The sequence below is a fragment of the Acipenser ruthenus genome, chromosome 17 (genome assembly GCF_902713425.1).
Source record: "Acipenser ruthenus chromosome 17, fAciRut3.2 maternal haplotype, whole genome shotgun sequence".
Taxonomy (NCBI): Eukaryota; Metazoa; Chordata; class Actinopteri; order Acipenseriformes; family Acipenseridae; genus Acipenser; species Acipenser ruthenus.
In genome coordinates, this window is record NC_081205.1 from 5,104,798 (window position 1) to 5,132,588 (window position 27,791).

A 27,791-nucleotide genomic window follows, 5' to 3' on the forward strand; every position below is an offset into this window, starting at 1 on the left:
TTGCTCAAGGGTACAGCAGCAGTGTCCCCACCGGGGATTGAACCCACGACCCTCTGGTCAAGAGTCCAGAGCCCTAACCACTACTCCACACTGCTGCCCTATGCTTTCCCTATCAAGAATGTAAACCAATTATGTTTCCTATTTCCACTTTACTGTTGTGTTTCATTCAGGGTTCATCACTAGATGCTGATGCAACAACGTTATAAAAATTGTAAGTGCAGAGATCAGGGTTGGGGGTCAATTCTTGTTTTTCAATTCCAGTTCCTTTTTAAAATCGATTCTCAATTCCAATTCCTTAGAGAAAATAAGAATTGGTGTGATTGTTCAACTGCTTTCATTTGAAGCCAATTTAATTGACTAACGGCGACTTCAAGAGGTAATTTCTTCACACCAAGAAGCTCATTTTAACAGACTACTACTAATTAAAATTCTGATCAATGATGTGTTGGAATTGATAAAAAGGGAATTGTAACTGGAATTGAGTAATTGACCCCAGTCCTGGTAGAGAGAATTTGTCACCAATAAAGCAGTCTTCAAAGTATATTTTTATTTAGGCACTTGCACAAACCAGATGTTTCAAAATCCTCTTGAATGTGGAGGAATTCCATATTTTTACATGTAAACGAAAAAAAAAAAAGATTCACTTGCTGTGTACACATCTTGTATGATGGAATTTGTCACGGTACAGTATTTTCCTGACTTAATTTACATTCAAACAGTTGTTTCCTTTGTTTCCTGACAGGAAAACGATATGAAAATAACAGTTCACGTCTATAAGGAATGTCACAGTAGTCTTCAATACATCAGTAGAAAATCATCATACACTTATGTAAACAATAAATACTAATTTACATTTCCTACAGCCGAGGATTAACAGTGTATATTTATTTACAGAATTTTAAAAAACTCAATACAATCTTAATCATGTGCTTGAAAATGACACATGGTGGCTCTCCATACGTTACGGTAACAGAAGCTACCTTCAAACCCCCCACAACCAATCAAGTAGAAGAAAATAAAACAGACTTGATCAAACCTCACAAATACTGAAAGTGCGAAGTACAGACAAACAGACTTCTCTTTATAGAAATTACATTAAAGGATTCAATCCCAGTAAGAATTATTAAACAATGACTGAAATCCATTCTGCCCTGCATAATCAATATTACATGTTTCATGCAAAAGTATTTATTTCATCGAGTTAGTGCTGGGTCTCTTGATTTCACAGTATACACGAGAGCCTAACATATAAAAACACTTTAACGGAACACACATGAACATACTGGACTTTATGCTTGGCATCGATTTGTAGCTACTTATTTCTATTTAATTTTTTTAATGGCCTTTACTAGGAAGAAGTCCTTGAATGTGGTATGGATCCCCAGTGTGTTGTATCAGCCAGCCTTGCTGTCCTCCGTGATGGTCTCCCAGGGACAGATCACCTCTTTCACTGTGTTGTTCTTCACAGAATTGGGACAGTCCTCTTCCTCCTCGTCCCCAGAGTCAATGGGGTAGATTCTGCACTCGGACGGGATGTCCACTTTGATCTGAAAGAAGCTGTGACCAGTAACAAACAGACGTTAGTAGCCCAAAAAATATTGGCTCACACATTACGAGTTAGCTGATCAAACCTGACAATCAATAATGAGGCGGTCTACTACCACTGTGCTGCAGTGACAGTGTAGCACCGGGGTGCCTACTTTACCCCTGAAAAAAAAACCCTGGTGGTGCGAAGTTTAGAATCTAAGAACAATTTTCAATGAGAGGAGGCTATTTGATCCTCATTTGGTTCCTAGTGGCTGGGTCTTAAAGTAGCCCAAAAACGCTAGAGTCAACAACATGAGTTGCTAACCCATTCCATACCCTCAATGCTCTGTGCAAAGAAGTGTCTCATACAGTCTGTCCTAAGTCTGTAGATGCACTGTGTCGGGGATCATGAAGAAGATCTAGAAAGCAGGGCAGCTATCAGGACTTACTTGTTAGTCTTCTTTGTTTTTTGTTGCCCTTGATGATGATGATGATGATGATGATGTTGAGGCTGGGGCTGTGGCTCGCCATTCATAGGCTGCACTCTGCCGCTGTTGACGGCTGGACACTTGGGTGAAAGCGTGGCGAAGATGGGAGAGTTGGAACAGCCGCGTTTCAGGAAACGGCTGAAGGACAGAGCCACACGCGATTTGTGCGAGGGCTGCTTGGTTTCCTCCACCACGGCCGTGCTGGAATCCGAACTGACCGACATCTCTGTGCTCTCGGCGATGGAGAGGAACTGAGTCGAGATGGAGCTGGGTTCAAACTTCCTCTCGGAGGCAGGGGTGCTCTCGATGGCCACACAGATGGGCGAGGGGCAGGCGGTGCTGTTTGGCAGGGTCATGAGGCCAGGAGATGGGGGAGGGAAGTCGCACAAAGCAGTGCCAGTCGGGGAAGTCGGCTCACAGAAACCGGTATACACAGTCAGGTGAGGAATAGGGGATGTGAACTTACAGAGCTACAGGAGAGAGGGAAAGGGTCTAGTCAGGATACACGGAGAAGAAAGGATACTGGAACAGTTCTGTGCAGTATTTGTGCTTAAAGAAAAGGCTAATAATATGTATCCTGCTCTGGCTTGCTGATTGGTGGTGTTGGAGGCGTACTATGTTGGTATCTCTGCATCGATTATAGATTAAATATATGCAAAGGGTTTAATTAGAAAGTTGTCTCCCAAGAACAGTGTTATCTATTTTCTAGGACTGAAGAAGAGGGATCAGTTTCATTTGAGATAAATGGGCAATAAATGTTCCACCTCCAGTCTTACGTTCCTAGAAAATAGATAATATTTCGGAGTACTTAATAAAACAATTTGCGTCAAAGTGTGTAGCAACAGAGGTAAAAACACAGATACAGCATGGAGACACGGAAATAAAATGCCATAAAAACACAAGATCAGAGGACTGCTTTTACAACATGGGCTTTATTTGATGGATGGAAACAAAACAGACTAATTGTTTCAGCAACACCAGTTTCATAAGCACGGGTGTAGGACACACAGTGTTACACAATGAATACAAAGCATACGTACAGAAAGACAGCACACAAGCGAAACATGTCTGGTGAGGACCATGGTCAAGAAAGACATTCAACAGAAGCCTTTCTGCTTCAGTCAGATTTTCAATTATGACCAGAACAAATTGCATGCAGATGAAAAGAAAAACAAAACAAGGCTGAAGCAAATCGAAGTCTGTCTCAGCCTGCATCCAGAAGATGTTTTCCAAGATGGGTTAACATTTGGATGCTCTGAATGAAATTGATATGGAATAAAAAGCGATCCCAGCTGATCCTATTAAAATGCATCAAAAACAAAAGCGTTTGTTGCATACTCTGAATGGCAATTACATTTTACATTTTCATTTAAAACCTGTTTGTATTGGAACTTGGTATCCATTTTTTTTTTTGCATAGCAGTATGTAGTGTTTAATTAATTAATCATTTACTTCATTAATTAATACATTCATTAATTAAAACAATGATTGTATACATGTAAATGATTTGATGACTGTGCCTTAATAGTCATAAAACGACTTCATTTAAATAGTTTTATTTTTTGTAAGCATTTTAAATACAAAGATTGGAAAAAAAACAAAACAAAACAAAAAAAAAAACATTAAATTACCGTAAACAACTGTGTCTAAGTTGCACCGGTGTATAAGTCTCCCCCTTTTTGAAACAAAAATTTCAGGAAAAAGCCTATAAGTCACACCGGTGTATAAGTTGCTCCCCCCTTTTTAGGACCCCCTAAAAATACCTAGAAAATACTTATACAAAGGTTTTTACAATAATTAAATTAAACCCTGTGGTTTAGCTTCTAAATAAATGAGAAAGCCAGTTTGCATATTTTTTTTTCTTCTTCTAAATATACTGTACAATATATTAGCACATACCATAGAGACAAGCGAGAAATATGTAATATAATTGAGCAATACTGTATATGTTATGCCTAGTATATTATGTATTTTTGTTTACGACTGTAAGTCGCCCTGGATAAGGATGTCTGTTAAGAAATAAATAATAATAATAATATTAGTAATACTGCATATTTTAATCTACCTTTTTTGTGATCTATGACACAGCACTAAAATGATTAGACCAATTCTTCCTCATGGGGAAAACTGCAGTGCTCACCTTCCTTTGAATAGACTGCAGTTACAAGAATTAACTGCTTAATTCTATGGAAAGCAGCACCCCCTACAGCCGCCAGATCTGAACTGCATATGAGAATTAGAATCCCTGGTACTATCTAGTCTGAAGCACCAGCAATTACATTAATAATCAGAAATATATTAACAGACTTTCAAATAACATTCCAATGGCTTGTATACAAAGCCATACTAATTGCTTCATAAACTGATTGGATATGTGAGTTGTTAAGTCCGTCAGTTAAATCTTGTTATGTGACCCAGTGAGAAATGTAATTAGAGCATTACTGCTTCAAATCAAACTCACTCAAACTTGAAATGTCAAGTATAACTAAAAGAAATCTTGTAAGAATAAGAATAATAATAATTTATTGTGAAAGGCTGTGCCTGTACCTGTGTATCACCTGCCATTTACCTGGATGATTTCCAGCAACACAACCTTTTAAAAAAATATATACTGTAAATATATTTATATATAACCGCCTCCCACCCCACCCCGGAGGCCTGTTCCTAGACCAGGCGCTCTATTTTTTCACAGGCTCCTGTTTGACCTGATTGCGGCGGTCGAGTTTGCTCATGACCTGAGTGATGTCGACGGGTCCCGTGGCGGCTGCCTTGGCTCTGGCCTCCTGTTCCAGCTGTCTAAGGATGACCGGGCTCGGACTGGATCTGCGGTGCCGCTTGTTGAATGGGAACTTGCTCTCACTGTGCACGTGGGAAAAACAAAACACAGGGAGATGGGAAGAACGACGGCAGCGATTTAAAATAATACAGGCCACCCAAGTGACCCGCAAATTTATATTATAACCTGCAGACCCGCGACAGTCATTGTACAACCTGCAACATAAGACTTTTATGGAACGTCCTATTAATTTTGTTCTATTAAAATCATGTCTGGTGTGTAGCGACCTTTATCATCATAGTTGTATATAAAGTATGTCAGTTACACCACCTCCTATGTTTGCTTTGGACCTCAACTTGCTTACAGTCCCCCACTGAGAAACAAACTCGATGTGCTCTGTGGTAATCACTTCATTGTATCCTATGAGCTCCCCCACTTCTGCTGTCTGTCTTACCTGATCTTGGTCGGCTCAGGAAGGATGGCCTTATTCAAGGTTCCTTTAAATATAGGGGACTTCATGTAACGACCGTAGGAATCCTGTAATCAAGAAACACTGTGATATCTACAGAGCACGACTAACAGAAAAATCCAACTCCTCTCACTGATTTAAAAGGGTTTCCTTCCAAGTGACGCCCTTTTCTAGTGAAACCATTGCTACACACCAAAAGTATTTTATCATTGCAATCAAATACAGAATATTCTCAATCTTGCATTGGGGATTACAGCTCCATGTTGATTTCCTGGAAAAGCATCACATTGAAATGAATGAAAGCAGTGTCACAAATACTACAATCTTTTCAATCTGTGGAAACCGGAACCCAGTTGAAATGGTATTTCACTATTAAGTAAATACGGAAGTAGGGATTCCTGTTTAGCCCCCACATACCATCAAGTAAACATAGTGACTGTAAAGCTACACAGTAACAGATATCAATTGAAACCTTCTTCATGAGCATGTAGATGTGTGACTGGGCGGCGTCTAGTACGTAGCGGTGAGGATGCTTGAGACCCTTCACTGTGATGTCCATGGTCTTGCCATCGATGTTAATCCAGCGCCTGGCCCCAGGAGCCAGAAAGGTCCTGAAATACCAGGAATATGTTAGTCACACCGACTGGTGATGATGCAGATCTGAATGTTTTAAGAACCATATTCTTTGGGCTATCAGCAGCTGTAACCAAGGGAACAGAGAGCTTACTTGTACACTTCTTCAGCTTTCTCTTTCACCTTCGACTGGTCGCCATACTTTAAATCTTCACAGGCTTCCCAGAATGCCAAGTTCTCACCTTCAATAAAAAAAGATAAAGGGACCTTGATGTGGTTTCATTCACAGACTATCCCAGCAGCTTGCTTCCAGAAGCAGGCATTGCCAGCTGTATGAGTAAGTGAAAGCAGAACTGGGGTCAATTCTAATTCTATATATAGAAAAATACAACACTAAAAGTGGTTGAAAATGCAAACATAATGATTGAATGACAAATCAATGTGTAATTGAACTGTAAATCGATCGATTATACAGTATAACCACCATTCTAATTACACAGGTGTGCCAAGGTTCAACTCCAATTCCAATTGCGTTGTAATTGCAATGAACTCTGAATTGCACAATTGTAATTCAGCCCAGGTCTGGTTGCTGTCCCTCCACTTATACCCACCGCTGAATTCCTTCCGCAAGAAGAGCTGGAAGTCCTGCCGGCCTCGGGGGTCGCTGAGCAGCTCCCTGAAGCTGAAGGTCCAGCGCTCCACACGCAGTTTCGTGGGGACCTCCGACCTGCAGGTTTCAGAAAACCTTATTCATTTCAACACGTTTTAACTGGACCAGAGCTTTCAATACAAACACAGTTACACTACACGTTCTAAAAGAAGTGTGCTTTTGACATCTAAACACATTTAAATATATATTGTCATAACAGCAGACACATAAAGCATGCTTGTTTAAATAAGGATTGTATTTTAAGGGACATGCAAGTGCAATTTTTTTTTTTTTTTTTTTACAAAATTAAACATGTTCATGCCTTATCATTAGAACACAGTGTAAGGTATTGTACAGTTTCCATACTGTAAAATAGTCATATAATATAGTACAGCACTGTGTACTGTATAATGAATGACATACAGCACAGAGACATTCTGTATGTTCATTGTTTAGGACTTACAAGGGAGCATTCAAGTCCCAGAACTGTATGTCATCAGTAAGCCACGGGTTGCTGGGCAGACAGCCTGTCATGATGGGGTCGTGGTTGAAATACTGTTCACAGTACTTGACAATCCTCCAGGAACACAAAATTAAACCAATTAGCTGCTACTCACAAAAAAATACACACAGATACTATTAGTTCTGTTTAATATTTGCTGGATTTTAATATACCAGAAAGAAACCACTAGACAGATGATCAGCTGTGGCCTACCCTCCCAGAGAGACCGAAGACTTGACTCTTGACTTCATCAGTGAATGCTGGTTGAAGATAATCTATTGACAGGACAAAGAAAATAATTTTGTACAACCTGAAACCTGATAGCAGTTTTTAGATGGACATACCATACAAAGGCTTTGTTTATTGTTTAGCAAAATTTAAATACTGCTCCTTTTTCAGGAATAAACAATTTAGGTGGCAAGTAGTTCCTTTCAGATAACCATAGTCTCCAATAATAAAGAATATTCTAAAAATAGTTTTAAGATAACTTGAATATTTCAACTTTGGCGAGCTGAATATTCTAGAAGCATGCTAATTAAATTGGTAAGGACTGATCACATTATAAGCAGCTCATTCTGCAACGTTAATAATCACATTAATAGGTACATAAAATATAAAACAACTTAATCGATTTCTTCCATTTATTAAAAAATCTGTAGTTACCTCTCTTCGGTACACGTCAAACGTTTTTTTCTGTAAAAAGGAAAAAACATGAAATTGTGGTTAAAACATTTTTAAGCAACTTATCACTCCAGTTAGTGCCCAAATAATGACTACACAGCTGGCTACTGCATCACGAGTAAAAAAGCAGATGGATGGGACCCTTTCTGGACACAAGCGAGAAGTAGAATATTCTATTCAATGCTCCCTAATTATACTGGAGCTATAAGTGTAATCAGTATTGCATTGACTATGAAAGTACTTGTAGAGAGTGTCAGGCCAACATAATGATGCCACAAGCTAACCCTTGCCTAGCAATCAATGGCCTGGAATCATCATGATATTTGTAGAAGGGAAAATCAAATTATCATGTTACAAAACCCCCTTAAATCTTATCCCTTTTGAGTGCAAATGAAATTTGGCAGAAAATAACTCCCGATGTGTTAATTCGCGTTGTTACTAAGGCGGAAATCTGCTGTGCCACTACAAAATCAGGATTTCAAGCCTGCAACTGCCAGGCAAGAGAAAAGCTGGTAAAGAAAAAAAGAGAAGCTCTCAAACCATTTGATCACTAATAAGAACCAGACACAATATCTTATGAATAAGTCATAACCAAGCAGCAATATATTTTTTTTCTGTTTGAAGGACTTGAGTACTGTACTACAGTAGCTGCTGCTATTATACTTTGAAACATGCAATTGTGGCTGGAAAGCCTGAAGCTGTTCAAAATGAATGAGCACAATTGTTATTTTTTTTTGTATCTTTAGAAGACACAGTACAAAGACAAAAGGCCGAATTTGAATAGTACAAGGGCAGAAAGCAGGGCTCCTGCATGTAGTGTTTCAATTTGCATGTGAAACAAGGAGACTGGACACATCTGTATGCTTCCATAAACCACTTCAGCTTGTGTCTCAGAAAAACATCGCAGACTAAAACATGGCTTAGAATTTTAATATTTTAATAGATTTAGGGAAAGATTCACCAAGATTAGATAAATCAACTAATATATATATATATATATACATATAAATATATATATATATATATAACTGCAGTGTACAAAATTGAAGGCATATGAAAGAAAATGATTTGTTAAAAAATGTACACAAAAAGTTTAAAGAATTAAAAAATCTTTTATTTTCAGGACGTTTCGGGCAACAGCCCTTCAGCCCTTTTCTTTCATATGCCTCTCTCTCTCTCTCTCTCTCTCTCTCTCTCTATATATATATATATATATATATATATATATATATATATATATATATATAGATATAGATATATAGATATATAGATATATATGTAACACAAATAACATACACTTCTTGTTGTCTCATTTTATACATTTAATTCTAGTTCTACCGAAATCTGTTTCAAATTTCAATGATTGCCCAGTATATTCTTTTGATACTGTAAGGCAGGTGTTGCCAAAAAGTCATGTACAATCATTATAAATGCTCTTAGAAATAGACACAGAACCACACTGAAAAAATACATAATTCCTTCTGTTAAATGTCACTCCTCTTGATGGGTGTTCAAATGAGAAGAAATAAAAGCTGGATGGAGAGAAAAGAAAAAAGGGAGTGCAATGAGTGAAATGAACAATGAATTAGACGTAGAATGGATCATTCATTGATTAATAAAGGTCTGAATGAATGATTAGATGAATACATTTGCAGTAACAGCAATTTGTATTACTTTTCCAATTGTAATTATCCATCACCAGGGTAAGAAAGTGGTCAACTAAGCAATATCTCTGAAAGCCTACGCACTAAAAAAAAAAAAAGGAAGTCGTATCTATCCACTCAGCTACACTGAAGAATTGAAATCCTATTCATTCCATTTCATTTGGCACTGTATTCAGCAGAGTGATTCATCTTGATTAGGGAGAGACAGAACCAAGGGGCACGCTTCAAAGAAACTTCAACAGTAGTGAAGGCAGCACAGGTGGCCTCAGCCATCTGTTACACAGCATACTTCATACAACAACAAGACTTCATACAGCATCCCAGCTTTCTACCATGTCAGTGTTATCAATATCCCCCTAATGCAATAACTAAGAAATGGATCCGTATAACTGGCTAGACAAACTTTTAGAATGCTTCAGTAAGTTCAAAAGGTTTATTGTTGACATCAATATCTCAAGCTGATTTTGTATTGTTGACAAGCCTGCTGAATGACAGCCAGCAGCTGTGTCAGCTCTTCATCCTAAAATCTAGCCCTCCGCGACTCCCTCTATCTCCTCTGGTCTCTGTGTGCCTGTCTGGAACACAGGTTTGAGTGAAGGAAGAGCAGTTGTTCGCCCCCTTTCTTGGTCTGCTTCAAGGCACTCGATGTGCTCAAAAACAGAAAGGAAAATGAGTTGTGGCAGAAAGTAGAGCGTGAGAGTCTGAGCTTACAGGTGATAAAAATGACAATAACAATTGTATTCTAATCTGATAACCCCATATATGCATGAGTACTGTATGGATGCAGGTAATGAGGCATTGATGTGCCCTAATAAAAGGTATAACAGTATATGGTAACGCATAGAAGACGTTTAGTGAAAGTTGGTTGAAAGGAATGGAAATAAGACTCCTATAACAAGCTCAGGTGTGTCTTATTAAACATTGTAAAACCCGGAATGGATCAAACTGCTATGCAATGGGAGTCATATTTCCATCCTGCGATGAGTCCTGCGGGCATTGGCAGATTGATTCCTAAAGTATGGATGTTGTAGTGTACTGCAGTTAAAACTGTGGTTAACTCCAAGAGTGCTGGTTCTGAATTACAAGGCTTCTTCACCCTCCAGCTCTAATACAGACAGGGACTTGCTGTAACAACCATGGCATAAGAGTGTGTTTACATTTCAACTCCAGGTATTGAATTTATAACCATCAGCTGTGAATCTAGTAAAAGAATTGGGGAACGAGAAGGAAGCCCTTCGTTAATTTTAGAAATTACCTCTGTCGCTTATAATAATATAAGAAGATCACAAGGGGATACTAAACTGTGTCTATCTGTGCCAAATGCAATGTGTAGTAGTATACTATAGATCATTCTTCATTATTTTTGTCTTCAAGGCAACAAAAACAACAACTCATTATTACCAAGATCTTAACCACTGTACAAAGAAGTGACTGCTTTGGATAAATGTTTTTAATGGTATATTATCAGAGCTGTTTACTTCAATCTATAAATTGCACCTATGTGAAAAGGGATTAAGTATGCTGTAATATAAATTAGTACATCATCCAGAAATATGTGTTGTACAGCACTATGGATCGTTCCCCAATATTCAGTCTAACTACAGTCCTAATTCTAACAGATCTTTAAAGGGTTTGGTTTTAGACAAAGAAAAAAACATCAAACTTGAGTGGGCTGCCATTACCATTCCAAATGTCCGACAGCATGTCAGATAAATAATCACTCGATCAATCTCTCGCATTGCACGATATTTCAGAAAGCCCATTTGAGAGGCCAATTGACACAGACAAACAAAAAACACATAGCAGATTCCATTTCCTTTTGCAGTTTCCATGGCAACTGATACCCAGTGGGCAATTATATGTTGCTATGCACGGACTGTTGCCAGGAGAAGTTGAAATATCTTAAATTTGACCTAGTAGATTACCAAGAAGTTTGAGGGACAGGCGAGTCTCTTCTCCGGGTATTAATTTAAATGGGGAGAGGACAGAGCTACAGCTATGGCCAAAAGTTTTGCATCACCTAGAATTTTAGAACTGAAACATACTTAAAAAAATGTCTATGAACATAATTCAGAACATTAAACTACAAAATGATATCGCAAAAGTATACTGTAATAGTAGTACAGTATTTCTTGTTAGATTTTGAAATGTCACATTTTTTAATTTTTTGTTAAGTGTATGGAAAACTGCAAAGCGGTATGTAATTCAATATGTTAATGTAACATTATTAAATTCGACTATGTAGTCAAATTAGTTAATTTCATACTGTGATGCAAGACTTTTCGCTGTTTGCTTTCAAACACACTTTCCCTTGACAAAGGTATGTTAAACATAACAAAACACTGGAAAGTTGGCACTTTTGAGCAAAAACGTATATATATATATATATATATATATATATATATATATATATATATATATGTAATACTTAGAACTCCAACCACTTTGAGACAATTGTGGGCTTATTTTTGTGCTTTTGTGTATAAAACAGGGCAAATACTTTCCTCCAAATGGTTATTAGCACAATGTATTTTCCTTTCTGAAAGAAACATGATGATAATGACCATTTCGTCTCAACAGCCTCAGGTAAATGGCACGTTTTTAACCACACTGAAAGGATATATGCGTTGCAGTCAGCAGTACTTTCATGAGCGCTGTGATGATGCCCCTTTACTCCTCTCTGTGCTACCTGCTCACTTACCTGTGTTACCTGATTTTCATTGGGATCTGAGAAGCGGTCCAGGCCGTAATCAATTACATTGGGAGCTCCCGGCTGTAAATGAACGCAGAAAAGAAAAATAGGCCTTGTTAGGGGATTTATCTATGCTTTAGAACAACTCACACGTCCAGACAACCCCCCCCCCCCCCCCCCAGTGCACTATTTTAGATGTAAGTAATTTTACAAAAAGACATCCACACGATAACTTAATAAATATATGAGGCTTTAACACTGTCCTTGTTAAATTACTGACACTAAAGAGTTGCCTTGTATGATGTCCATGATCAAACTGGTCAGTGGGCCTAGAATACAGTTGTGTACCAAATACGAAGCCAATATTACAAAGGTTTTCATCGTCTGGAAACCCAAAAAATCTGATGACCCATATAAGGGTAACGTTAAGAGTTGTATAATACTGAAAATGGTCAGCATCTCAAATCATTTGTAATATAATCCCACAGCACAAATATCTATCAAACTATGTGTGCAAGTATGGGGTTTTGAAGCTGGCTTTCAGGCCCAATGTTATAAAGCACTGTTACTGCGTTAATAGGGACATCAACAGTCTACAGAACAAACAATGTTATCTTGTCAAATCTTTTTCCTCTCAAGATATTTGTCGTAGTGTACTGGCCTTTTCAAAGTCACAGACACAGCTAACAAAATCAATGTCTCCATTAATGCATCATTACTGTCACTTGGAGCAGACTACTCACACAGAGATGCACTTACTGGGATCTGTGCTTTGTGCCAAGCAGCTCAGTTATGGGTTTGTACACTGGTTAGCCAAAAGAATTAGTGACTGTAAATACAATTAGAAAGATTGACGTAATCACAAGACATGTCATGTGACCCACCAGCCCAACAAAACATGAAGAGGCTCACAGAACTAGGAGGCCTAAAAAAAAAGAGGCTTAAGATCAGGTCAAGTAAGAGTGTGTCAATGTTGAGCAAGTTTTTATTACTGCGAGTGCTGATCTTCAACATTACTTTTATAAAGGGGTGTCCCAGGTTGAAGAGCAGAGCAGAGAGTCCTGAACCACAGCAGAGAGTCCTGAAACACAGCAGAGAGTCCTAAACTAGAGCAGATCCCTCAGACAGTACAGTTTCGTATCTCGTACCCAACGGGGCCAAACTATGCTGTGCGGAAGTTGGTCATTGAAATGTGTGCGGTAAGAGAGACAAACTGTTTTGAACAGTGGCGGCTGTAAGCGAAGGCTGTGTTAAAAACAAACCCGACAAATGTGTTGCTTTGTGTGACACAGAATTACAGCTCTCTTAAACATTTGGGCAGAAAACCACATTTAAGAGCAGCTGTCAGGCACAGTTAGAAATTTAAAAGTGTTTGACAAAATCATGGAAATACTGCGGCAGCAGGGGATCGATCACACTGCTATTGAGTGTCGAGATAAAATAAATAAATAATTGAAATCTGAATACAAGAAGATTAAAGAAAACAACAACTTTTACTACTGCACTACTACTTCCTCAGTCAGCTATACCTGACAAAATTACACTGGAATGCAGACCGCCATCTTTAACTACACCTCGGCCAGACCGGCCAGCTCAGCTAAACCTGGGACAAGGTTGTGGAAACGAGGTATTACTAACTTTATTAAAATTAAGCAGTGCATGTGTGATATACCTGTATATCTGAGAACTCGTGGGCAAGAGTGTCTGTGTGTGGGAGAGAGAAAGAAAGACTGGGAGCAAGCTCAAATCACTATGGGCCAAATTAGCATTGTCTAGGAAATTTAGCACCGCAGCCAAGAGTGTATGTGCGGGAGTTTATTAAAAATGCATTGCAATAGCGAGGCTGAGGAAGTCTACTGTAGAGACTGCTTTCATTTACTCATCCTGATGACCTTTGTTTTTTGCACAGCGTCTGAGATCGTTACTGCAAATTGAGTCACCCCTGTTGTGATCACCAGGGGCTGCTTCTTTGCTCCAACACACCACACATATACACATATATTATTTATTTATTGATTAAAATATTAACACGGGTGGAAAAACGTGAATAGTGTCTTAACTAAGAGTAGGGTTATCAAAATTGAAGCTGTCAGTGCAAAGTATGTGGCCCCTTGAGTTATCAGTGTAAGTAACTGGGTTAAGAGGATTGGGATATTTGAAAGGCAACAGGCAATACTACAAAAACCCCAAGACTGACTGCAGGTGAATACCAGGACAGTGCACAGGGAGTTACTCAGGATTTAATCAAATACTGACTGCTCTATTAGCAAGGACTTATAAACTGTGCAAGAGTACTGTCTCTTATTATTGAAGTCTGTTAGTTACCCCCATTTATATTTTTTATTGTGCAGATTCCCATTACTAGACACATTCTAAAGAAATCCATTGCATGTGAAAACTGCAGACCCAGGTTTGCAAGGTCTGTGCCTGCTGTGTAATTAATGGTTTGCATACTCTGCCTTGTCTACATGAAAAGTAATTTCAGGAGTCTGTGACCAATAAGCAAAGGAGGCAATTAAAGTGATGTTAGTCGGAGCGCACTCAGAAATGAGTCACTGAAGGTGATGTGCCCACGCAGTTAACTGAGACACAGGTAACTGAGGGATTGAATAGTGAGTGGTAGTGTGAAAGGGAATAGCTCACCACCCTAAACTCTCTCCCCACCATAGGCAGGCACAGACACCCCCTGGTTTTAGTGACAGCGTGTGTGCAAAGTCTATGAAAAAAAAAACACAGCTGTGATTTAACAACCCACTTGACTACATTTTACTGAAATACAATCTTATTGCCCATTTCAGTACTTATAAATCGGGCAGCATGATGTCAACAGAGCCTTAGTGAACCATTTAAAAAAAAAACATGGTCAGGCATCTTGTTTATAGATTACATAGAGTATGTGTATCCATGGGAAATGTAACAGGAAACAAACGCTGGCTCGGTGTGTACTTGTGCATGTTTCAGCCACCCCTACTCCAGGGCGTAGTGTACTCGCAACCTGAAAACGAAGCCACACACACACACAGACACACACAGACACACACACACACACACACACACACACACACACAATGCGGGGGGCGTCTGGGTTGAAAGCCGTTCACGTTGAACCATTCCCTCTCTCTATCTGCTTAGACATGTTAATCGTAACGCCAGCTGACTCAGAGACCCCGAAGGGCAGAGTAAATACCGCAGTCATCCAGTTATCACGGGAGGAGGGGGCTGACAGCCGGCACGACTGGTGCTTCGTTAGACGAGGCAGGGCCTCAGCAGTGTAGCTGTGGGAACAAGCCATTGTCGGGAAGCACCCTGTCTACCTTTCCAGAAAACCAGTTTATTTTTTTTTAAATACTCATTTTACATCACGACTATAAAGGATTATTGATCATATTACAATGCTGCGTAACTTACTGGTGGTCTGTGGACTAGCCAATAGGCTCTCTCCTGAAACTCAAAGACCACTCTGTCAGCCTTCTTCCGCTCCTTTCCTGCCCTGGACACAAACATATTAGAAGAGCTTCAAACACAGGAAATGGTGACAGGGCAGATTTAATGCCACAGTTACAGAAAAAAACCTCAGACTCAGCATGATAAATAATGCCATACAATATGTCCGAGGCAAGCAAGAAAGTAAGGATCAAAGTCCATCTCAACCTGACACAGCAGGAGGGGGACAAATCTTGGAAAGATGACAATTTAACACAATGGAGCCCCTTGCCACCACTCAGGATATTGACAATTCCCATCTTAACCCAAACAGTTTCAGATATGCTTCTAGACACAGTTAAACCTGTTCTGTATAATCCAGTTTTGCTTTGATTATGTGAAAATGTATCTATGGAAAGTCGGTATTGTTTGATTGAACCTAGTCATACAGTATGTACTCCTCGACTCGATTCGAATACAGACTGTGTGCACCCACTCACCTGTATTGCTCTTTAGCCTGCATTATGACAAAGTCCCACTTGTGATTTAATCTTATATTAAGTATATTGTAGTTTTCCTGTAAGACAGAAAAGTGTTATTATTATTATCTACAGTATTTTTTTAAAAATAGGTTTTTAGTTATTTTTACAGTGAAAATAATGATCATAATGGCAATTCCTTTTAAAACAAAAAAAATAATTCTAGAAAGACACCTCGTTTTTGCCCAGTGACACTCCCATAAGAGCAGTAACAGTCTTGCATATCTGTCTCATCTGAGCTTAAGAGTATCTAGTGACATTTTCTGATGCACACTTTTCATGCAAACTGCTCATCACTCATTTTGAAAGGGCATCTCGCATTCGAGTGTCGCCTTCTCCTCTGGACATGCCTCCCATCAGTGAAACTGCCATTCAAAAGAAAGCAAAACTGTCTGCTTCCCTCCCTGCATCCTCACAGTGTTGTCAGTACACAACAGCAAGCTCCAATATTGCCATTTGAAAAAGACACGTGTTGAAACATTTGTCTTCCAGACTTCGTCGTCATCTTCAAGGCTGCCCCAGAGATTTAACAAAACTAAAATGCAAGTGTATGTAAATGCCATTTGTATTTATATACATGTACGTGGTTAGTAGTGTATTATTTATTGTGTCAGCTGGGACCATATACTTTACCTTTTCATAGTCTTCCAGCACCCCCTTTTTTCGTATGTTTTTCTTTGCAAGGTAAATTGCTGAAAAAGAAATTAAAATGTGTGGTATACTGGGTGTACAAACTTGACTTGTATCTATCTATCTATCTATCTATCTGTACACACATTTGGCTCAAGGATTCTTACCATAATCTGTCTCTTCTGCTGGCCACTGCTGGGTGGGCCAAAAGTAAGGTGTCTGCATGAAAAGGAAAAGACACAAGCAGGTCATACCCCAGCTATACCCCAGCCACCGGATGTACTGAATACTTTTAAGACACAAGCAGGTCATACCCCAGCTATACCCCAGCCACCGGAAGTACTGGATACTTTTAAGACGCAAGCAGGTCATACCCCAGCTATACCCCAGCCACCGGAAGTACTGAATACTTTTAAGACACAAGCAGGTCATACCCCAGCTATACCCCAGCCACCGGATGTACTGAATACTTTTAAGACACAGGTGAAGATCATTAACCCACCTGGAATCGGTACAAGCTGCCATCCGGTCTGAGAATGAGGTTCTTTGGTTCCTGTAGGGGATAGATGTAACCATACTGGACCACCAAATTGCCAATGTTCTGAGCCTCTGAAATCAAATAAGATGGGAAGAAATTCAGATTCCATTCAAACTCTATATACATAACATTGTACATGTTATGTATATAGAGGTGGTGTTTTTTTTTATTTCTTCATACGGCTCATCATTTGAAAACCAGACAATAGACTAGGTAAACATCCCGTTAGGGGAACAATAGCGGCTTGAACCCTCTTACCTTCATCCAAAATCTGTAACCGATTTATAATCCATTCCAGTATATCATGGCCTGCGGGCAGAACAAACACAATTCAATGAATCTCTAGTATGGCCTTATTGTACGTTAACAACATAAAGTGCACTAAAAAAAAAAGCACAGTACAAACATGGTCAAGCTTAGGCAAGCACAATCAAGCAGAAGTATAGGGGTCCACAGCCCTTATTAGCAGGCTGAAACTTCTCTACTATAGAATCTGAATGGCTGATCTAAAAGGCCCTCTCTCCTGACACTCACATGGCTGTGCCTCAGGTCTAGCTTTCACCAGTGACCTTTTCCTTGGATTTACATAGATTACTGCGTCTTTACTGCACCAAGCCACAAGCAGCTTTCATCCAATTGAAGGCTGCCTTATATAGAGGATATTAGCAGATTACACTGCAAGCAGTCTGCTGTTGGTACCGGTGAGCTCGAAGTGCACTCAGTTCATACATGTGCTTATTTAACTGGAGTCCTGTATTTTAAATTGCCAATCTGGAATTGGCTTGAATGGCGTATTTCTGCCACATAAATCTTTGTTGGCTTCTAGTTCTCCGTACTGTTAAAATTTAATACACAAGAAGGTGAGAGACGGAGGGAAATATTTTAATGAAATTGGGGCCGCCAATGTTGGAACCAAGGCCATGAATTCAAGATCTTACATAAAGGCATGGATTTCATTCATTTATTTGTAACAATCTTGCAGAATGTGACAGAATCATTGAACTTACGATCTGTAATAAATATTTACCCCCATTAGTAAGAATGATCAGTAACTGGGATTTCCTCTCTCAGATAGGGTTACCAGACGTACCGGAAAAAATTGGATTGTTCCAGTTTTCAGCCTTCATTTTTTTTCCCGGTCAGAAAACAGTTCATTGTTAAATCATCCCAGTTTTTCTATTGTATTCACATTTTAAAGTACAAAACTGTAGCAGTGTGCTCAGCAAGTTAGGTTGTGTTAATGCCATTCAAAAACAAAATAAGCAATGTTATGGATTATGTGTAATAATGAATATTCTGTTTAAAGTGCCTGGACATTGTCTAGTTTTTCATAATTCCAGACTTTTATTTGGTAAATGTTGACATACTGGTGAAAGATTTACCAGATTCTGACTTTTACCGTAACATATATATTAAATGCTTAAATGGTACTCTCATGGAAAGCCTGTGATGAGCCGTCACACTGGACAGGAACTGTCAGAGGAGGATAAAGCCCTGAGTGCAATGTTTACAACACACAGTGTAAGACAGCAACCTGGATTCATCGAGCACTGAGTGTGAATGCCCACTTTCAGCAAGAAGCCATGCAGGGAAAAAAAGAATTACTGATGAATATCCCTATGAAACTGCACTGGAAACAAATAATCCTCGCTTTCCTTCACTAATTACACCTAACTGCTCCAAGCCTTATGTACAGACAGTCACAGTTCACCTCCTTTGAATAATATTGTCCTAGGAACTCAGCCATACTGCCTAATAAAGTGGCCAGACCTAGGTCGCAGCTCAGTAGTTGCCATGACAATAGCAGCTTCGCCAGACGTATTCAAGGCATTAATATGTATACTCTGCATGTCAGGACTATATGTCACACTTAAATCTATTTCAGCTGAGTGAAACCTGTGATTTGCACTAATGGATTAGCTTCCTGACTCAATACCTTCAGTGACTCCATCCAGAACACAGACATTTCAATGAACTCAATTGTTGTTAGGCTGTCAATATTAATATTACTACGACTGAGCTCTCTGTCTGTCTGCTGTAACCCAAACCACCCTGAAGGGAGCAATATAAATGAATAGGCTTACGGGTCTCATTAAATTATATGGCTGGGGTAAAGCATCTGCATAAATGAAAAGTTTATTGCGATAAACAAAGGGGAATCAGTATTTATTACATTAACATACTGATCAATGGTATGTTATGTGAATACAAAATAATACTGCTTTATGAATATTACAGCACCATATACCCAAGAAAGGATTGAAATCAGTTGTTTAGTCTCTGTTATTAACCTGTTCATGCATGACATATTGAAAATAGCTGAAAAAAGTAGTTTTATACACAAATATATTTTTCATTGGAATTTTTTTTTCCATTGCTCTATATGGGGAAAACTGGCATCCTCATATGAGGTCATCATCCACTTCCATATGTCCCCATATAAAGACTAGAAGAGAGTTTTTTAATCCGTCCCCATATGAGGTCGCCCCTGGCATTGTCCTGACTATTGACCACCCCCTGAAAAGACAGACATCCACTCCCTAAAATGACAGACATCCACTCCCTGAAATGAGACATCCACTCCCTGAAATAACAGACACCCACTCCCTGAAATGACAGACATCCACTCCCTGAAATGACAGACATCCACTCCCTGAAATTGACAGACATCCACTCCCTGAAATGACAGACATCCACTCCCTGAAATGACAGACATCCACTCCCTGAAATGACAGACATCCACTCCCTGAAATTGACAGACATCCACTCCCTGAAATTGACAGACATCCACTCCCTGAAATGACAGACATCCACTCCCTGAAATGACAGACATCCACTCCCTGAAATGACAGACATCCACTCCCTGAAATGAAGCCCCAGCTGTGCTGCAGAACTCTTACCAGTCATTGCGTGAGGGATTGTGGTGATAACCAGCCTCTGAGTCTGTGTCTTGATTCCTGTGTCAGGATCCTGCATCTCCAAAACCAGTGCTTCAATCTAAAGTGTAGTAAAGCATGTTAAAGCATGGTAAATCACTTCGAACTATGGTGCATAATAGTAAGATGGTTACCCATAATAAGCTTGATTACTTGTTTTAACTTACAGCTAGTTATATTTTAAACATTGCTTCAGGGAGTTTTAATTGGTCTTCATTTGGCTGACACTTGGCAATGTCTCTGGCCGGCACAATGCGGCCAGGTGAATCAGAGAGCATAACCGTATTTCAAACATCTAGGCAACTGACTGCTCATTTTGTACTCCAAAGACTGTCAATTTATATTGCCTTCTGTGATATTGTTTTAATTTAATGTAATCTTTATGGGGCATGAGAAGTTCCCCTGACAAGACTTTGAAAAAACACACATGCATTATAGTATATATATAGGAAACTTAACAGGCTACAATCACACATGCAGTGATCGTAGGGGATATTTATTGTATCTCTATGTTTGCAGTAACAAAGAATCTGGCTTTGGGAGTGATGAAAGTGATAGTGACACAATATCCTTGGAAAACGGCCAAAAAAGCAATAGGAACCTTGTCCAAAACTACAAATAACCTCCAGTGGCTGAGTTTCAAGCATAACTACTTCCATGCAAAGTCAATATTGCTTCCATCAAAGCAAATACCAGCCCCTCATGTATCAACCACTTGTTCATCTCAACCAATGGAATAAAAGGTCACATTCACAAAGACTTCACACTCCTTTTAAAAAAAGACATTTGGTTTTGTTTGTGTGTGTTTTAGACATACAATACAGTCTAATATGTGTTAAAACAACAAGGTTCATTTTATAACATAAATTGCACTTTGAAGGAAACACTCTAGCGCCATCACTTTCAAGGAGCTATTGTAAACCTTTAGTATAAAACTTCAAATGTATGCTATCTAGCTTTACAAATCAGAATTCACAGACTCATAGACGAGTAGAACAGAACAGAATGCAGATGTTTCGTTTCTGTTATTAAATATGGGAAGCACTAGCACAAGCACTTGAAAGCAGCATGCAGGCAGAATTAAATTACAGATCATGTCCCTGACATTGTATCCTCCTTTACAAGAGCTCTGGTCTCCTCAGGCTTTTAAAACAGAAAAGAAAAAGTCATTTCAACTGTAATCATGTTAACTGCGCTCTCTCTGTTTGCTATGTTCCTGTTTTTTTGTTTTAATTAGCTGTAAGCTCAAATTACATTTCAACTTAAAAGACAAGCAACCCTCCTCCTGCCTTGGAGTCATGCCAGAAATACACTTCAGATAAGGCTTGAAAGAAACAAACCACACCAAATAAGTCATTTTTAAAATGTTTAGCGATAGCCAGATTCATTTATTAACCTCATAATTCAGTATTCAGGATATTCAATTAGGAAATTGGAAAGTTAGGAAATTAGAAACATCTGGCATTGCTGTGACACTGTTTAATGGCAAGTACAAAACCACAGAAACCATCTAAAGACATTGATATATTTACTGATAATCAACTGTAAAGGCAAGCGAAGAACATAACACTGTGAAAACGACCTTGCAAGATACAAAGCAGACTTACTTTAATTCCTCAATCACGATGTAGAATAGAATTTATAGAAACGAATAAATGCTGATTTAACAGGCAGTGTTGTGTGATGCAGCTGTGTCCTGTCCCCCATCGGTGAGAGGAGGTTAAAAGCTCTAAAACCACAAATGCAGACGAACCCAACTCTTTTTGCATTACGGTTAAGACGCTTGCTTGTGGTGCGCAGGGTCACCGGTTCACGACCCAATCTCCGCTCTAACTATATAAAAAAAGTTTAGCCAATTTACTTAGACTGATTAACACTTTATTCATTTTTTTTGTTTGTTTTCTTTACAGGTTTAGTTTAGATTTACAGCATGAAGCATCTACGTTTTCAAAGGGTTTTACAGCATGTTGGTCTTAATAGAGAGGTCATTTAACAGAAGTTTAAAATGTTTCGGACTGCAGATGGTGTCCTTAATACTGAATAGTGGGGTGGCCTTAATGCTCAGGGTGACTGCAGCAGAAATAAGCAAATCGAGATTGTAGGAAACAGAAAAACTGCCTTAATTGTGAATCTTTATAATGAAGTGGAATTAATTGGAGGTTTTGCTGTATTTTTCTAACAGTGATTTGATTTCTAATAAAGCAATCCACTACATCGAGTGGGCTGAATTTGTAGTTTTTATATCTATGTCAGATGGTCCTCTTGACAAATCATGTTGCATCATTAGTGGATTCTGTTCTGAACAACCACTTCAGCGTTCTTCACACACACACACATACACACACACACATGCGTCCCTCTTTTTTCTGTTTTTCTTTTTAATTTCCAGTTAGCAGATACTTCAAATTAGAGGTTTCAGTGGTCTAACTAGTCTAGACAACACCACCCTGTATTGTAATAAACATTACTGACAGATAACCAAAACACAATCTCCAACCCTCCTAATATCAGCTTCCCTTTGACTGCATATGAAATACAAACAGTGCCCTCTGTTCAGCAGTGCCCTTCTGTTATGGAAATAGAAGCAATCATCTTATAATAAAAGAGCTTGTTATCTTTGTAATGCTGTCTTCCACTCCGCCATCCAGAAGATTTGTTTTGGTTTGCTTGCAGCTTTACTAGAATATGCTTGTCTATTGCTGGGGTTTTCATCTTCGAAACAATCCAGTCCTTGAATCAATTGATTGATTTCATCAACCTGCCCATCCATTGATTTAGAAAACTGGCTTGACCCATCATCATCAGATCAATGAGTACGTGTCCATCTATACATACACCCAATCTGCAAAATTGCATTTGTGACCATACTTGATTGTCTATCAAATGTAGAAATATGCATGTATCTATCAATCTCTATTATTATACATTTTATATATTCAGGTACATTTTACAGCATACAGTATACAGTATTTAAAATGTGTTCTTAAATACATGCATCTAAAAATCTATCACAAAATTATTTTTCTGGAAAAAGCGCTATTCTGCGATTATAAGTATAGAAAAAAAAAGAACTTTGAAAATTGAACTATGAACTCTGCCTTATAAATATTCTAATTGGGTTCAGCTCCATAAATCGTCTTGCTTGGTTTGAAGAGAGACTCCAGGTGTTCCTGGGTTATTCTCCCTCCCTCACGGTCTCTCTCCCACAGCTGCTCAGAATACCAACACCATACCATGCATACAGACACTCACCAATACAAAGTGCGAGCCTGAAACACATTTATCAGATTCTCCTACTCATATGAGAAACCCAAGCCCATAGCAGAGTGAGTTTAACACAACATGTATCTGATTTTTCAATGCTTTTGTTTTTCATCTTTCCCTTACACTCCATGGTGTTTGCAGTCTTTCTGAGTCATTCCAAACACTTCTGCTGAATTAAAATAATTTAATCCTCAAGCTGTTTATTAACAACTACAGCGTTTAGCTAACTAGACTTGTACATGCTCTCTCTCTCTCTCTCTCTCTCTCTCTCTCTCTCTCTCTCATTGGAATAGGTTTCTGTACTTGTCAGTTTCAAAGCAATAACAGATGGGAAAAATATGAAGAGGAACAAGTGGATCCTGTGAAGTTACAGAAGTGACAGTGTATTCAACACAAGATGCTCATTTAAGAATTCACTTGCACACTGTATTATGCTTATGGTAGATGCATTTATGAGTGCAATTTTAAAAAAGCAGTGCCCCACTAAAATACAGTTCCTTTGTGTCTGTTTCTAATATCCTGTTTCTGTTGATAATCCAGTTTAATTACATTAAAGCTCACCAAAAAATAAAAAATAGACATGCTCCTATTACCACTTGCAGCAGTAAGAGGTCAGAAGTAACATTTTCTCTTTTATAGTTCACAATGCAAAATGATTCAAACTTAATATTGTGTCACACCAAATTTAGTATGTCAGTCTAAATAAAAAAATCCTCCATCCACTATATTTTGATTGTCTCTAGTAATCAAGAATCAAAGTGACACAGCTTGTCTTTTAGATACAGCAGCCATTGCTGAAGCTCCACTCCTCAGCCTTCACCTTTCCTAGTTCGGGGTTAGAATGGTGTCAGACTTGTTTCATCCTGCTTTGGGCACAACCTGCCAGGCTGACCCAGACCTGAAAAGACCTGGAAACGAAGAATCTGATTGGTTTAAAATAAGATCTTGCCATCACCACCACTGGAGTGAAATCCATAAAGTCTTCATTGTGCACGTTTTTTTTTTTTTTTTTTTTTTTTTGTAACTCAGGGATGGAAATAAGACTCCTACTGCATAGCAGTTTCACCCATTCCAGGTTTTACTATGAGCTTGATCAGCTGCAATGTATAGGTAACAAGCTGAGGTGTGTCTTATTAAACTCATAGTAAATCCAGGAATGGATCAAACTCAGAACAAACTGCAAAGGTTACAGAGCTAGAAAGAAACTACTAAGTTGCGCGGACAAACCCTCAAATCAGTTATTTTTAGCGCGGTATAGCAGTTCTACAAAAACAAATACAACAGTATCATCACAAAAGACTCATCAATAGATCAACTTGGATCAGTGTCAGACTAAATAATAAAAAGAAAACAGTAAACAATGAAGCGTTTACAGTGTCAGAAATCTACCCACCACTGGAAGATAAATAAGCAGGTATACACAAGCGATTACATTACTTGCAGCAGTAATGGACTTAAATGACAAGTATGTATTTTTAAGCTTTGTTGTGCATATTTATGTGTAATAGCCAAATATTTTAGAGAAAATGCTAACTGGGATAATATTGTTAATACAGGCTTAGGTAACTTAAATATGTAAACATATTTTTTAAAACAGGGTTTTTTTTCTCACAACTTTAAGGGATGCTTAAGACTTTTTTTTTTTTTTAAGAATTAAACAGTGCTTTGAAAATTGATAATACATGTAATCTCCCCTCTTACACGTTTCAATAACTGCAAACTTCACAATTAATCAAAACAGCCTCTGAAACATTAAGTCAATAGCCAGACATCCCTTTAAAGTCCCTAATCAATGGACAACGTATACTGTAGTCAGTCTATAGGGTACTTTTAAAACAAGCTCGTTTTAAATAGTAAATAGATGTAAAGCTACGTATGCCCTTAAGTAAAACGTTTAATCCTAATTCACGATTCCCTTAGACAAGACGGATATCGTGCATGGCAAAAAAAAATTAATTAAATTAAATTAAATAAAAACAGTATTCGTCCACTTCACACACACGTCAAGAGAATGAAGCATGTCGTTAATTCTAATCAGATGAAGAGCGTTTTTTTTTAGGTGAACAGAAACGAAATTTCGAAGTTACATGACACAGTACTTGTACATTTAAAACAATGCTATATTGTACCCCCCCCCCCCCCCCCCCCCCCATAAATAAATAAATAAATAAATAAATACATTGTACATATAGTACACTCATATTAATATATATTACATAACAGTAATTGTGTATTTAAAGTAGTAAGCGTTTCGGCGTGCACAAATGTATTCACTGCAAAAGTATTTTGCAGCACAAGAAGTATCTTTGTTATGTAAAACTAAATAATTACTGTACTTCAAAATAAACTCGGTATCACATTTAGTTTGGCATCAGATTTACTGTAACAACACAAAACGAATACTGTACATCTCTCACATATATAAATGCTCATGCATTCCAGTTCAAAGGTGCAGCTACTAAAAGCATTGAGAATCGCAGTCTTAATGTTTTTACCTTTTTTGTAAAAGCCATTCGAGGCCGATAGTGCTGGCTATAGTCGCAGTGTTTGATTGTCATGTTTGCTGTCCTTTGTGTTTTGATACCCTTGCTTAAAAAAGAAACCGTCTATTTAAAATAATAACAATATAATCCTAATAAATAAAACAAACATGAAAGCTGTGGTCTATCCGAGGTCTATCACTCACTGTGCAGAATTATGAAACAGTGGAAGAGGATAAAGAAAGCGCTGGGACGGCACAGCCAATCAAAACGCGTCTCCATCCTCTCACACTATCATCACCTCCACCGGTAAGCAATGAAGTGTCATTTACGGTGACAAACTGAAGGCAGCGCTGCAGAGGCACCCGTATGACCTAAAAATCTGTTCAGAATTGCTGTGTTCACATTAATATGAATTTTGAGGGTAATGAAGTAGACTATTGATATTTGTGTTGTCAGAAACAACATATAACTGATGCCAGTGGTACCAACATTACAAAAAAAAAAAAAAAAAATCTATTTTTTATTAGAATTATCACAATTTGTGTGACTTAATATACACAAAATAGGGCATTGAAGCAACCAACACTCCAAATATAATTTTTGTTGGTATAAAACTTAAATTGTAATCACTATTCAAAGCTAAGCAGCCTGTACACTGTACAATCAACGTTCAGTAAGCTGTAGTGATGCTTGATGGGTTCTACATTTAAAAAGTGTACAACACTGACCCCAGGTGGGAATAATTTAAATTACAATTTTGTAAAACACAGTGGTGTGCAGTAGGTCATGCAGCTAGCCTTTTCACTGGGTCCTAGGGCTACGCAAAGTACTGACTTGTGGTATGCGAATATATTACTGAGAAAAATAAATAAATAATCAATTGCACATTTTCTCAAATTAATCAGTCGATACCCGGGTAGTAAAATTGGACCTTGGTCGTGTCAGGTAATTTCAAACCCGACCGGTACCCGGTTTTCTGGTACCAGTGCCGACCTCTAATGTTACATTCATAGTCTCGCTACATACTGGGAAACCCACTGCACACCACTGATAACTTATCTTCAGAACACCCTCTACTTCTCATGTCCTGGTGATGCAATGTTATCTGCACTGCACTGTAGATAAGTTGTGAAAACCCATCAATCCATCCATGCGTGACAAATCCCCACCTACAAACTAAAAAAAAGAACCCACAATTAGAAACTGCAGAGAGCAGTACTGAATTACATAAATCCAGTTTAAAAAGTTGTCATTAGTATTTGATATGTACTCCATGGGCAGTGTATAGTGCCTTATTTTAACTATTGGACTGAAGCCTGATTCACATTGTGGTTTCTGAGTCTGTTCTTCAGGAAGCTCACAGCTGTTGATAAAGGTGTTCCTCTGTGTGTCCTATGTCATTTATATCTGGCTATGATGACATCGACGGAAGTTAAATGGCCTTTTGTGCTTCCAGACACTTGATCAAGTCAGTACTAATTGACATCATGGACTGGTAAGCAGTCCATGATGTCTCCTTGGTAGATCTTTCCTGATTATGATAGATGTTACATTCATTTCAAATATTGTATCACAACACATTGCATTTAACGAGGAAAGGCTTTTTTTTTTTTTTCAAACAAAACCTTGAATAACCCAAATGTGATTATAAACCACCACAATAAAACTCAGACAGATAACGATTTACATCGTATACCTCACTGCCAGACCATGGGTATGACGTTGTCTTATTTGATTCATCAAGGACTTTGTCTGAGAGGTAAGTAAATCTTCTCGTAGAGATGCCGTATGTTTTTAACTTTATATATGAATGCTGTTGAACATAGAAATATTTGCCATCTTTTTGTTATAGTTCGGTCCAAGAGATCACGTGTAAAATTATTTATTTATCTATTTATTTATTTTCGTTAACCATGAATTTGATATCAACAAAATGGATATGGCATAATCATATACG

At 38.3% G+C, this 27,791-nt stretch overlaps 1 protein-coding gene across 2 annotated transcripts; it reads right to left on the reverse strand.

Annotated features, from left to right (window-relative positions):
- Nucleotides 1-541: 541 nt before the first annotated feature.
- Nucleotides 542-26,050, reverse strand: LOC117423064 (regulator of G-protein signaling 9-like). 2 transcript variants are annotated; one of them, XM_058989846.1, is made up of 19 exons: nt 25,847-26,050; nt 20,052-20,148; nt 17,410-17,460; nt 17,116-17,222; nt 16,781-16,832; nt 16,617-16,675; nt 15,945-16,021; nt 15,430-15,511; nt 12,040-12,102; nt 7,648-7,677; nt 7,198-7,259; nt 6,946-7,059; nt 6,445-6,560; nt 5,988-6,075; nt 5,733-5,871; nt 5,246-5,328; nt 4,751-4,874; nt 1,977-2,485; nt 542-1,557 (listed from the first exon to the last, which is right to left on the reverse strand). In XM_058989846.1, the coding sequence occupies exons 1-19, from the start codon at nt 25,907-25,909 to the stop codon at nt 1,395-1,397; spliced, it is 2,079 nt and encodes a 692-aa protein (XP_058845829.1). In that variant the 5' UTR covers nt 25,910-26,050; the 3' UTR covers nt 542-1,394. The 2 variants fall into 2 exon arrangements, with proteins under 2 accessions (XP_058845829.1, XP_033894352.3); XM_034038461.3 differs by having other exon boundaries at nt 12,031-12,102.
- Between the last annotated feature and the right edge of the window lie 1,741 nt (nt 26,051-27,791).

Coding starts and splice junctions, on each gene's coding strand:
- LOC117423064 (XM_034038461.3), bottom strand. CDS start 25,909: ATGACAATCAAACACTGCGACTATAGCCAGCACTATCGGCCTCGAATG. Junction 5,329..5,732: donor TCTACATGCTCATGAAGAAG/GTTTCAATTGAT, acceptor TCTTGATTACAG/GATTCCTACGGTCGTTACAT. Junction 4,875..5,245: donor CCTGAGCCGACCAAGATCAG/GTAAGACAGACA, acceptor CCACGTGCACAG/TGAGAGCAAGTTCCCATTCA.